Source organism: Mauremys reevesii, linkage group 7 (assembly GCF_016161935.1).
Source record: "Mauremys reevesii isolate NIE-2019 linkage group 7, ASM1616193v1, whole genome shotgun sequence".
NCBI classification, from domain to species: domain Eukaryota; kingdom Metazoa; phylum Chordata; order Testudines; family Geoemydidae; genus Mauremys; species Mauremys reevesii.
This window is the reverse complement of record NC_052629.1, coordinates 71,203,350-71,215,977: the sequence shown is the minus strand read 5'-3', so window position 1 is coordinate 71,215,977 and position 12,628 is coordinate 71,203,350. Positions and strand designations below refer to the sequence as shown.

Sequence of the window (12,628 nt, the reverse complement as noted above, 5' to 3'; positions counted from 1 at the left end):
ACTCCTCATTTCTGGCTCCACCCCAGAGCCCTCACCTCCACTCCAAGTTCGTGAGCACTCATGGCCCACCATACAATTTCCATACCCAGATGTGGCCCTCAGGCCAAAAAGTTTGCCCACCCCTGCCATAGAGACTAACAGCCTAGTGCTGCTACCAGTTATTCCTCTAGCTCAATGGTCTTGTTGGTATCTAGGAAGTGGGCAGGCACTAATAAAGGACCTCCCCCCAGCCTAAGGGGAGGATCCACAGGTCCGTGATTCCAAATAATCACAGGGGACAACTAACGAGATAACAGGAATGAGAGTGAGGTCACAGGGCTAAATGAAGGGAACCTGATGGGGACACCGAGCAGAGAACCCTGGACAGTGGCCACTGCGCCTCGAAGGCATCAAGGGAGCCTCTAGCTCAATGGTAGAGGGCTGTGATGTAGGTCAAAAGTTCCCCCCTCCTGATGAATGAAGTTGGGATCCATACAGCTCCATGGGATGAAAATGGTTTTCCATTTGTATTTTGAAACTGTCAGGAAACCACAAGCTTTAGGTACGTCCCATGTTCCCTCAGCCCAAACTCCCATAGCAGGTCCAGGCCCTGCATTTGTTTAAAGGAAATAGAGATGGGTTTGGGGTCCCCAAGACTCAACAGGCTCAGATAATCTTGGGTCCCTGCTGGGCTGGGAAGTGACGGCAAGAGGAACCAAACCTAGCTTCCCACTAGAACTGGATTCTCTGGGCCTAACTCTCCACTGGCCTGCACCTCATTTACAGCAGAGGGGGTAAAACATTTCCCTTCTGCTTTGGTAACTATGGCAATGGGGACTCAGGCCCTCCCCCTCTCACAGCTCCCTCTGCAGGGGCCTGATGCAGGAAACCTGGCCTGTGAGCTGAGCGGTGGCCAGCTGGGGCTGGCCCTGAGGAGCCTCCCTGCTCCAGGGGAAGATTGGTGCCATGGCAGCCCTGGAGAGTGAGTCCTGAGTTGGCCTGGTAGCAGATGCCCCCATCATGCAGCAGGGGGCCCTTGGTGAGGGGCCAGGCTGACCCCTCAGCAAGGCAAGGCCCAGCACCAGCATTTGGAGAGGGAGGAAAGTCTGAACCCTCCCTGGGTTCCAATGGGAAGGAATAAACTGACCTTCCATCAGCAACGGGCCATGAACACAGACCTATCTTCTGCTTCCTCCTGAGAAGGGCCAGGCAGCTCTAACCCGCCCGAAAGCTTGCTGGGGCAAGGTGTGGCCAGCCCTCAGAGGAGGGGCTGGGCTGGGCTCTTTCCCCCTGGCTCTGCAGGAATGGCCACCTGGGCTCTGGCCAATCCCAGCTGCCTGCAGGGTACAAAGGGGGCAGGCTGGGGGCAGATGCCTTATGGGTCACTGGTAGGAGAGCAGCATGGCTGGGGTGTGGTGGGGGCTCCCCATGGGAGTGGTGTGCTTCTGGCTGCTGTACTACCCCTTTGCTCTGGTAGTCCTGGGGGATCCTAGGGGGCTGGTCTGTGGCCAGAGAAGCCTGCAGTTCATGCTGCCTCCTGGCCAAGCTGGGGTGGGGTCCCTGGCACTGACTGCTTGGGGTAAGTGAGGCCAGACCTGTATGCCCCTCCCTGGGTGTCTGGAGGGAGTCCAGGGTATGGCTCCATGGAGAGGGGAAGGGACTGACTATCTCCAGGGATCCCTCAACCTGTCTGAGCCCTGCCCAGCAGCTGGCTGAGTCCTAGGCAGCAATGGGTGACCTGAGCTGGAGTTCCAGCTCCCAGCAGTGCTGCTGGGGCTTAGGAGCCTGGGTAGCCTCCTGCCAGCCAAGAGCCTGACCCCTCTGTGCAGGAGGTCAGTAGCTCCTTGGACGGCTCTTGTGCCCTCTTCCCCTGCACTGGCTGCTGATCTCCTTGTTCCTCTCTAGATACGGCTGGGAGGCTGCATGCTCTGCAGAATGACTCCAGCTGTGGGGTCTGGGTCTCCTGGGCTGCAGATGGCTCCAGGATAGTGGGTGCCTCCTATGCTGGCTGTTTTGTCTCTGAATGGGTGAGTGACCTTCTGGAACCTGCCTTGGGTTCTGTTTACTGCTCTGCCAGGCCTGATATCTGTGCGTCTCTCTCCCCAGGATGGTGGTTACCTGATGGTTGTTGGCATTGAGGGGATGGCTGCTGGTGGGCACAGGGCCCTGCGTGAGGAGAAGGTGCTCAGGTGTCCCAGGAGCCTGCCAGGTGAGGGCCTAATGTCTTATGCTGAATTCCCCAGCCTGTGGCTGTCAATGATCTTGTAGAGATGGGTGCTCCCCTCCAGTTTGACAGAGGGAGGCCTGTGTCTCCCTCTTCTCCTCCCTGGGGTCAGGTGGCCATTGTGGGGGCAATGACTGCCCTTCTTTGCAGGCTGAGCAAAACAGTGCCCCTGGCAGAGAGCACACACCCTCCTGCTTGGCTGCTCTTCTCACATAGGAGAGCCTGGCATTAATGGTCTTTGTATTGCACTGGTGCCTCAGGGCTCCAGGCAGGGCCTGGGGATGGTGACTGGTGCTGGAGGCTCTCCTAGAGGCCATGTCTCCACTACCCCTTTATCCAAACAGGTATGGATTAAATAGTGTCTTGGGGCTGAGAATGCATAGACCAGTCTCCCCCTGGTGCTGGATGGTTCAGACTGAAGCCCCTTAGCGGAGTGTTTATGAGCTGGAGGCAGGATGTCTGTCCTGCAGAACCCTTGGGGTTCTGCGGGAACCTAGCCAGGAGGGAGCATGCTCTGTAGCCCAGCCTCTTGCCCCACCTTGTTTCTGTTCCTTCCTCTGAGTTCCATGCTGCTTCCCATCTGTTTCACCCCAGCCCTGGATGCTCCAAGCCCCAGTGTCTGTGCTGCCATCCAGAGCCAGGACAGGCTGCCCTGTGCCTCCCCACCCATCACCCAGGGAGAATGTGAAGAACAAGGCTGTTGCTACAACCCCAGTGATAGGGTGAAGCCTTGTTACTATGGCAATACAGGTGAGTTTCTGTGCACATAAATTGTCCAGAGCTGACTGTAATGGTCCCACGTGTGGTGGGGGGGGGGCAGTGTCTGAGATACCTGGCATCAAAGCTGAGTGGGATTTCCACGTACCCAGTCCTGTAGACAGCTGGGTGCTGGGCTAGTTAGTGTGATATATCAAGGCCATGTGCAACACTTTCCATCCACCTCAGACTGAGGGCTGAGTGCTTCAGCCATGTCAATAACAGCCCCAGCGCAATGGCCTGGAATCCACAGCACATGCCTCATGGCCATTGCAGCTCCACCATGAGCTGTATGCTGCCAGGGTCCCTTGCAGTGCCAGCCTGTGCTCTTTGGGGTGCCCTGGACGGGTGCAGTAGAATATGGTGGGTTCTTATGCAGCTCCAGGACCAGCTGCTGGCTTCCTCTCCAGTGTCCTGAGACTGGCTAGCCCAGGTGGTAGGGTGACCCTGACCCGTCCTTGGCTCCCTTCCAGTGACAGCGCACTGCACTCCAGATGGCCAGTTCTCCCTCGCAGTCTCTCGGGCTGTGACGCTGCCTCCCCTGATCCTGGACTCGGTGCGTCTGGCCAGTGGGCGCGGAGCTGGCTGTGTCCCTGTGGGGCAGAACAACGCCTTTGTCCTGTTCTGGTTCCCACTCTCTGCCTGTGGCACCACTTTCCAGGTAAGAGTTGAGCTGGGGGAGGCCAGGATGGGGTCACTCAGCTGGAATAGAAGGGGGCTCAGATCAGAACAAGGTGCACTGGCAGGTCCCTTTCTGAGGTTGATGCAGCGACAAACCCTGCTGAACAAACAGTGGCTCCTCTGGGGCAAATCTCTGGCTTCCCCTCAGCTGAAGCCTGGCCCTGCAAGAGTCAAAGCCGGTAGTCAGTGACCACTGTATTCAGCACGTACTGCAGAGCACTGTGCCCCAGTTTGGAATAAATTGTCATCCACCAAATTGGTGGATATGCAGTTACATGCCACCATGCGTATCCCCTCTGGCACTATGTCTGACTCCAGTCTGATGGCTTCCAGTTCTGAGCAATATTGCTCATCCTTATATCAGATGAGAGGTTGCCACTGCTAAGTTACTGGAGAAAGTACATGCCAACTAAGCCTGCTGCTGCACAATGACCTTTTAAACCAGCAGCTGCATGTTTGCCCTCACATTGCCCATTATGGTTTTATCCACCACACCAGGATGTTAAGGCAGAAACACTCTGAGAGGAATGGATATCTGTTATAATCCCCTATCAGTCCCTCTTCGCTGACCCCACAATCTGCCCACCTGGTTTTGACGTGCCCCGTTGCCAGTGGTCCCTGTTGAACAGGTTTTGGACCAGGCAAGGTCTCTGTGCAGCCAACCAGTATTGCTGGGGCCTTTGTGACAGCCCTTTGTGCAGCTGCAGTGCAAAACCGATGACGCACATTGTCAATGAATTCCTGCTGACTAGGTTGAGCAGTAGGCTAGAAGAACTGCATCATGCTGCTGAAGATGCCATTGCTTGGCTAAAAGGCATGCATCTGACAAAGTGGGTATTCACCCACGAAAGCTTATGCTCCAATTCATCTGTTAGTCTATAAGGTGCCACAGGGCTCTTGTTGCTTTTTACAGATCCAGACTAACACGGCTACACCTCTGATGATTGCTTGGCTAGATGATTATGCACACTCTAAATAAAATTGACTGCTCTCTCCTTGCAGATGGCTGGAGACCAGGGTGTGTATGAGAATGAGCTGGTGGCAGACCGGGATGTGAGAACCTGGAGTCTGGGCTCCATCACCCGGGACAGCACTTTCAGGTAACTCCTGGGGCTGGTATCTCTGCCCTGGATCTCCAGAGCTGCCTCTGTCATGTGAGCCCTGCTCAGCTCATAGCAATAGCATGGGAGTGGTTCAGGGCCAGCTGTTCCTCCAGAAAGCTGTTACATGGCAGGTGCCAGACACTGCACAGTGAGTGACTCTCCCCAGAGCCCTGGGTTCTCCCAGCTCATTGGGGGAAGACTCACCATGAGGCGTAAGGTGAATGGGGGCAAGCATGAAGCAAGTCAATAAAGGGGGATATTGGTTTGTAACCCTTTCCTGGGCTGGGGTGCAGGGAGGAAATGGAGTGAACTCACCAGCCAGCATGTCCCTCTGCAGCCAGGCCTGGCATTGTAGCAACTCCGCATTCAGCCTCTGTTCAGGATTCCAGCCTCTGGTCAGGTCCTTCATACTCACTCCTTCTGGTGTAGGAGTCTGACATGCCAAAGCATCTGTCCCTGTGTTGGGTCTCCTGCCCCAGCCTGGGTTCTGTAGTCACTTACTCTGCCCCCTGTTGGAGGTTTTCCTATCTCCTCTCCTGGGGATGGGAGGGGAACCAGGCCCACCCTCTGCTCTGGTTTCCAGCCCAGGAACCCTGGGGTCAAGCAGCTAACACCGTCTCCTTACAAGACCTTACACTTCCTACCTTTGCCTGCCTACAGGTGTCTTTCCCAGGACTTCACCATCTACTCCTCTTTGGAAGTCTGATTCCTTGTGAGGCTTCCTGCTGGGGAGCCTCCTCTTGGCAGTTTCTAGGGCTCCCCTGGCACCTGCCTGGAACCACAGCTGCTCTGTCTCCATAGAGCCAATCCCAAAGTACAATTCCCTGTGGCAGCTCTCCTCAGTCCTTCCCTGTTGCCCTGCAGTCCCTCATCTATAGGAACCACACATTGGTTTCTCCCCAAATGGGACTAATCCTTAATTGCCTCTTCTCCAGGTGCACCTAATGGGGCAATTCAGCTCCCCTGAACCCTGTCCCTCCCCCTGTGGGGTTCATACCTCCCCACCCCCTCTGGTGCCCTTCCCCTCTGCAGTGCATGCCTGGCCTTGATGATATCTCATCCTCTTGGCACTTTCACCACCAGGTTACATGTCCGCTGCAGCTACTCCATCAGTGGGAACTTCCTCCCCTTGAGTGTCCAGGTCTTCACCCTGCCCCCGCCCCCTGCTGTGTCCCAGCCTGGTCCCCTGATGCTGGAGCTACGCATTGCCACAGGTAGGAGAGCTCCTTGGTGAGTGCTGTGGGGGAGCAGGGGCTCATTCTTACCTCCTTAGTGCAAGAATCTGGTCTCTGGTTTAGCTGCCCCTCCAGCCCAGAGGAGGCCTTAAGACCCTGTGGAATGGATCTAGGGAGGATGTGGGAGATAAGGCTGTGACTTGACTATCATTTTCACTTTGATTTAGGATGCAATTAACCTCTCTCTCAGCCGGAAGTGAGCTGTATCTGTCCTCAGTGTATGGAAAGGCAGCCTTGCTCCTGCATTGTGGGCTAGATCTAGCACAGTGGGAACACTGCCCCCTGAGCTGGGAGTCCAGGCCCCCCTGAACAGCCTGTGGGTGTCGGCCCTGTATGATGCTCTAAGCTTCTCTACATGCATCTCATGCTGACCTGCAGTGACCCCTCTGTGCTTATCTCTGTTCCAGAGCAGAATTATGGCTCCTACTATGCAGATCGAGATTACCCTGTGGTGAAGGTTCTGCGGGACCCCATCTATGTGGAGGTCAGGATCCTGCAGAGAACTGACCCAGATCTGGTTCTGGTCCTGCACCACTGCTGGGCCATCCCAAGCACCAACCCTCAGCAGCAGCCGCAGTGGCCTATCCTGGTGGATGGGTGAGTGACTGGGGGTCTGGGGTAAGAGGTCTCTATTTGGGCCTGGGAGTGCAGGGCACCATCTCTCAGCTGCTTCCCCCTTGACCATTCCTAGGTGCCCGTATGCAGGAGATAACTACCGTACCCAGCTGGTGCCTGTGGGAGCCGCCTCGGGGTTGCAGTTCCCATCTCACCACCAGCGCTTCATCCTCAGCACCTTCACCTTCGTGGAGTCTGCCTCCCAGCGGGCACTCACAGGGCCAGTATGGCTTCTCTTCAATGCTCTTGTCTGCTGCTGTAGCTCCGCAGCCCAGCCTCTTGTGAGCTGCTCAGAGTGGACATGAGACCTCACCTACTGGGTCCTCAGATGAGCAGAAGGGGGGCTTTGACCATTCATGCTGAAGCAAACACCTCAGATGAATCATAACCAGCTAATGACCAACTGGGGTTCTGTAGCTGGTGGCTAGGGAGAGGAAGTGATGTTGCAGCTAGACAGGGACACTCTTCCTAAAGTCTGGGAAGAAAGAGCTCAAAAATGGAGCCTCTGATGCCTTTTGTAAATGGCAGGCCATGTGGAAAAGCCTTTAAAACTAACCTTTATCCCTGATTGGGTGTAGAAATACTTGCCCTACAGCCTTGTCTCGGGGCCAGTTGCCCAGTGAGATCACAGGACTTGGAGTTAGAAACTATGGGACTGGTCACCTAAACCCACTTTCTAAGTTCTTCACTGGGACCCAGGGCAGTCACTTATTCCTATGCTAAAGACTGACCTGCCTGAGGTGTCATATGTGAAGTATTTACTGAGTGAGGAGAATGTTATGCTAGAGCATGCTTCCCACAGTGGGTGGGGAAGCAATGTCAGATGCTGCTCATTCTAGAGCTGTGGTTCTCAACCTATTTACCTGCATCCGATACTACCTGTATGGCCCTGAGGATGTCATGTGGGCTGCAGCTCTGTGCTGACTGGGCTGCAGGTTGAGAACCATCTCTAGAGCTTTAAACTAGTATGTGGAGGAAAACTTTCCTGGCACTTGAGATGCTAGCAGCTGCTTTATGGTAGTGGCAGTCTTGACCAAACTGCCTTGACTGTTCGGTATCAAATAGACTGAACCAACTTAAGGACTGATTTGTAAATTGGACTTGGGTGCTGTTGTCCCACTACTTGAAGTATGTGGTGCTGTCCCCACCTCTTAGCTCACACTGAGACCTCTGACTACTGCTTTGCTCTGTAGATGTGACATGTCAAGGAGAAACTCCTGCAATCCCTCTCCTAACCACCTGCTCTGTGTTTGCCAATAGCTGCCTTTCAGGGAGCTCTTCCAAGTGCATTAGCTGCTCCCATTCCCATTGGGATGTACACCATATTTCTAACCCATTGGTTCTTTTTCCTGCCCTTCTCTAGAGTGGGTGGCTGTGACAGTCTAAACACAATCCAGGCTTGTCTGACTTGACACTGAATCTCCTTCCCTTAGTGTGGGACAGCAGGGGGCCAGACTGCTGGGCTCCCTCCCAGGGGGTGTTCACCTACTGGCTGGGCTCCCAGAAGCCTTGGGGAGTCAAGTGCTGGGGTACAACAGCCCCTAGTCTGTTCGGAGAACCCCTGCAGCACTACTCCTATAGTGAACTGCAAGAGCCTGATTCCTAACACCTGTCTTTCCTCTAGGTGTACCTGCACTGCAGTGCCTCCATGTGCCTGCCCTCCAGGCTGGAGTCCTGCACCATCTCCTGCCCTGCTGGAGCCAGTAAGTGTCCCAGTTCTGCTCTCTAGGGTGTGGGGATAAGGGCTGCTGCCAGGACTCCTGTACTCAATAGTGGATCTAGAACAACCACTGGGGGCTGGTGATGCCTGGCTGCTCTTTCAGGAGGCAAGTGGCCATTGGCCTGTACACAAGGCACTTCCAGTAGGCAGGAGTTGCACAGACCTGCCAAAACTCTATTTTTGGGGTCAGTTGGGGTCAGTTGTGATTTGGGCCTGGCATGACTTTAGGACTCTTAGGGTTGATATTTCATCCTTTCAAATGGCAGTGATCGTGGCTAGCACCCTCTGAGGGTGCAGCAGATGAGATTTCCATGCAGGGCAAACTTGTCACTTCTGTTTGCTAGGCACTGCATTTTTAAGATCACATCAATGCAGGCGCCTCTTCAACTTGTATCCAAGCTTTGATCTTTATTGGAGAATGGGGGAGTAGGGCTGTGCATTGCAATCTTAGCATCCCCTACAGCAAACTTGTACTGTCTGACAGTCTCTGGGATGATGAGCAGGTCACTCTGGGGCAATATTGTTTTGAATCTAAAACATGTTCCTCATGTCTCTCTCAGGGGGTAGAAGGAGCTCTGAGCATCACCCAGAGACTGGCCTTTCCTCCATCACCAGCAGGGGGCCTGTTTTTCTTCTCCAGGATGGTATAGAAAATGATGCTGTGCAGAGCTTTCGTGAGTACCATGGACCTGACTACTCCTAGCACTTAGTCTCTTTACAAGGGAGCTTGGGTGCAGCCATAAACAACACTGCCAGAGCTGCATCAGTTATAGGGACATGACATCACCTTGGGCTCAGATGAGCACCAAGATGCACTACTCCCTGCCTGGCACTGATGTGCTTGCACTGGCCAACGTGCCAGTTGTAAGCATCTGAATCTAGAACCTCCATCCCTAGGTGTCTTAACTTGGACCAATACCAAGGAGGGGGATTGATCTTTACCCCATTCACCCCTCATCACCTTGGGAAGAGATGGTGAAAACTCTCAGGTGGCTTTGTTGGCTCTAGAACACTTGAAATGTCAACTGCAACCCCAATTCAGATTATGGTAGCATCAGGAGGTGCTCAAGATTAAAAACTGCAATTGCTGCTCATTTTGGTCACTAACATGGCAATGAAGTATCTAGCTCTCATGTTCCCTCTGTTTAGATGTAGGTTATTTTAATTAAAATCAGGGATGGACCATAAACAGAACTATAGTTCAAGTTCAAAACTACTCTGAATAGCAATCTGTTGCATATTACTTAAAGACACGTAGTCAGGAATAACACAGGCTCCAATATCTAAACATGTCCCCTTTAATGCCGAACTAGATTATCCCCTGCCCTTCTTAAATTGGGGTACATCCGGACTACCCACCATATTGGCGGGTAGCAATTGATTTACCAGGGATCGATATATCACGTCTTGTCAAGATGTGATATAGCAATTTTCCCCAGACACGCTCCTTGTCGACTTGAACTCCACTGGAGCAAGCGGCAGTAGCAGAGTTGACGGGGGGGAGCTGCAGCCGTTGATCCCGCACCGTGAGGATGGGAGGCAAGTCGGAATAAGATATGTCAACTTCAGCTACGGTATTCCCATAGCTGAAGTTGCGTATCTTACATTGACACCCCTCCAGCGTAGACCAGGCCTTGGACGCTGGGATCTGATCTAGTATACTCTCCTGACTTAACAAGGAGTACTTGTGGCACCTTACCCTAATACATTTATTTGGGCATAAGCTTTTGTGGGCTAAAACCTACTTCATCAGACACATGGAGTAGAAAATACATGTGTGCACGTGCACACAATTATGACAAGATGGGAGTTGCCTTACCAAGGGGGCGGGGGGTCAGCTCTAATGAGACCATTCAATTAAAGTGGGCTATTATCAACAGGAGGAAAAAATCACTTTGTAGTGATAATCAGTGGTTGTCAAGTAGAAGTCAACAGGCTTCAGCATCTTGCTGTTTGCTTCAATACATTAGACTTGAAAGGCCTATCACTACTGGGAAGGAGGCCAAATTTTCCAGAGATGTTCCAGCTATCAAACCATTGAGGAACTATACCCTTTCAGATGTAAGCACAAGCTAAAGGCTCTGGGCTTCCAACCAAGGGAATCTGCAAGAGAGGCATCAAATGACTAATGTGCACTAGCTTAATATTTGGTGTGAAACAACTCTCCTCCTCTGCACCTAAAATCATGATGCACATGTAGCTCCTTCCTCAATATGGGTGGGGCCTAATTTGAAGCAACAAAGGGCTTCAGTTCTCCCATGCCCCTGCTTGCCTGTGTAGTTATACTCTTCATCTCTCTAACAGGACTGCCCGTGACTGCTGCTAGCGGGGTGCTAGCTGTTGCTGGTGTAGCACTTGCAGGAGCCCTGTTCATGATACTTGTCTCCGCAATATAGTGAGTAGGAAGAAATACAGCCTGAAATTACATTGCAATAAACACTTCAGACATATCTGGTCTCTCTGGTCAGCTGGGAGGCAGCTGCTACTGGGGTGGGGCAAGCAAGGTCTAGTACTGTTGCATCGCAGGCGTATATGAACAAAGTTCTTCAGTCAGTTTGATTGGCAGCAAAAGGTCCTTTATTTCTCTCCAGCATACATCTTTATACTCTTGAAGCAGGCAAGCAAGCAGTTGCTAATTGGTTAACAAAATTAACACAGCCGCAGCTGTAACCCCATAGGGTAATTATCATCCTAACACCTGTTTGACTTATCCTCCTATTTACTGCCTACCAGCAGATAAAAACTAGCCTCGACCTTGAAGTCTAAACACTTCAGCTCTCACATACTTATCTGCCAAGTTCCCACATCTCCCGCCTTTTCTCAAAATAAAAAAATAAAAAAAAAGAAAAAAGGCATAAGCAAAACATTCCCAACTCATAACATCATAACACTACAATCTATCACAAACCAAAATTAAAACTTTATAAAGCCAACCTCTATAACCATGCAATTCTTAACATAACCCCAACAACACCAAACAAAAACAAAGCACAACAAATAAATGGTGTAAATTCTACAGGATTCCCCCCTTCTCTATAGCACACCAACTTGTGGCAAACTTCTATTACCAAATCATCCCTCAGATGTCAGGTGATCAAACTGACACTGAGGGAGGGGGGGGGGTCCTAGAGAAACACAACATAAACCACATAAAACGCAAAAAACAATTCTGGCCAGAAACAAACAAACAAAGAAACAAACAAACATACAACACATAACATAAATTTAACTCTGTAAACAAATGCATGGTATATCAAGTACTAAGCAGCTAACATCCATATTCCTCAATTATCTAAAATACAAAAACAAATATACCCCTACTGGGCAATCAATCATTACTTAAAATACACAAATACCCTTATTAATTTCAGACAAAACAGGGGAATCACTTCATCAATTAAATCATTTACAGTAATACAATTGCATCTTGGCTTACTTCTAAATTCAAAGCTATTCACAGCTTAAGGGTTCTTACTATTAACTTCTACCTTTAACCCCCCCCCCAAAAAAATCACCACTTATATACCCTTAGCCTAATACAATTACAATAACATAACACAATATACAATCTTCAACTAATGCAACAAAATTATTTATGACCAAACAATTGCAAACTAATTTCTTTACCTAAATTTATTTACAAACATTTAAAAAACACCAAAACTTTACTCTTTAGCAACTTTGCAAAATTCAACTGCTGTTCCCTCTAGCAATCACAGAGTTAACTTTTACTCTGTCTAACATTACTCGCTTGTAGTTAATTACCTTCTCTATCAACTACACCCTCAAGGTTATCAACCAGTTTTCGAAGCTTCTTGTCTGTTGCCCGCCGCCTGGGCCCGATCCTTTTTCCTCTTCAAGTTCTCTATCTATCGTGCCTGCCTGGGCCCGATCCAAAGCACTTTACATAAAGGTATTTTGGGTCACATAAATTCAAAGCCATTCTCCCAAATTACCTAAATTTATGCCTAAACAACACCATAAACTCCCCCCCCCCTTTTGAGAATACTCAACAAACCTTTTGGCTGAGTTTTCTCAAACTTTAAAAACAAAAAACAATTAGGCTCTAAAAAACAGGGGTAGTAATGGGGGGGAGGGTAATACCATTTACAATCCAATTAGGGAGGGCAATACATGCTAAAAAAAATTCCACAACACAGGGCGCAGCCTGTAAAATAAACCCCAAAATCCAATCAATACCACATTTTTTAGCAGGAGTCCCAAATTTTTTCCTGCCAGTGTGCAATTCTTTGCTTCTTTACCAGGGTCAGTTCTCAATGCCCTTTTAGTCAGGAATTTCTAGACATTGGCAATA

The 12,628-nt window shown here is 50.8% G+C and overlaps 1 protein-coding gene across 3 annotated transcripts; it reads left to right on the top strand.

The window, feature by feature from the left end:
• Nucleotides 1-930: 930 nt before the first annotated feature.
• ZP4 (zona pellucida glycoprotein 4) lies at nucleotides 931-10,763 on the top strand. 3 transcript variants are annotated; one of them, XM_039482253.1, is made up of 12 exons: nucleotides 931-961; nucleotides 1,885-2,006; nucleotides 2,086-2,188; nucleotides 2,798-2,953; nucleotides 3,433-3,620; nucleotides 4,643-4,740; nucleotides 5,827-5,957; nucleotides 6,386-6,575; nucleotides 6,670-6,817; nucleotides 8,218-8,296; nucleotides 8,874-8,987; nucleotides 10,618-10,763. In XM_039482253.1, exons 1-12 carry the CDS (start codon nucleotides 946-948, stop codon nucleotides 10,707-10,709), a joined length of 1,437 nt encoding a protein of 478 aa, XP_039338187.1. In that variant the 5' UTR covers nucleotides 931-945; the 3' UTR covers nucleotides 10,710-10,763. The 3 variants fall into 3 exon arrangements, with proteins under 3 accessions (XP_039338187.1, XP_039338186.1, XP_039338185.1); XM_039482252.1 differs by lacking the exon at nucleotides 931-961 and adding an exon at nucleotides 1,354-1,497 and having other exon boundaries at nucleotides 1,899-2,006; XM_039482251.1 differs by lacking the exon at nucleotides 931-961 and adding an exon at nucleotides 1,356-1,558.
• Nucleotides 10,764-12,628: the final 1,865 nt, after the last annotated feature.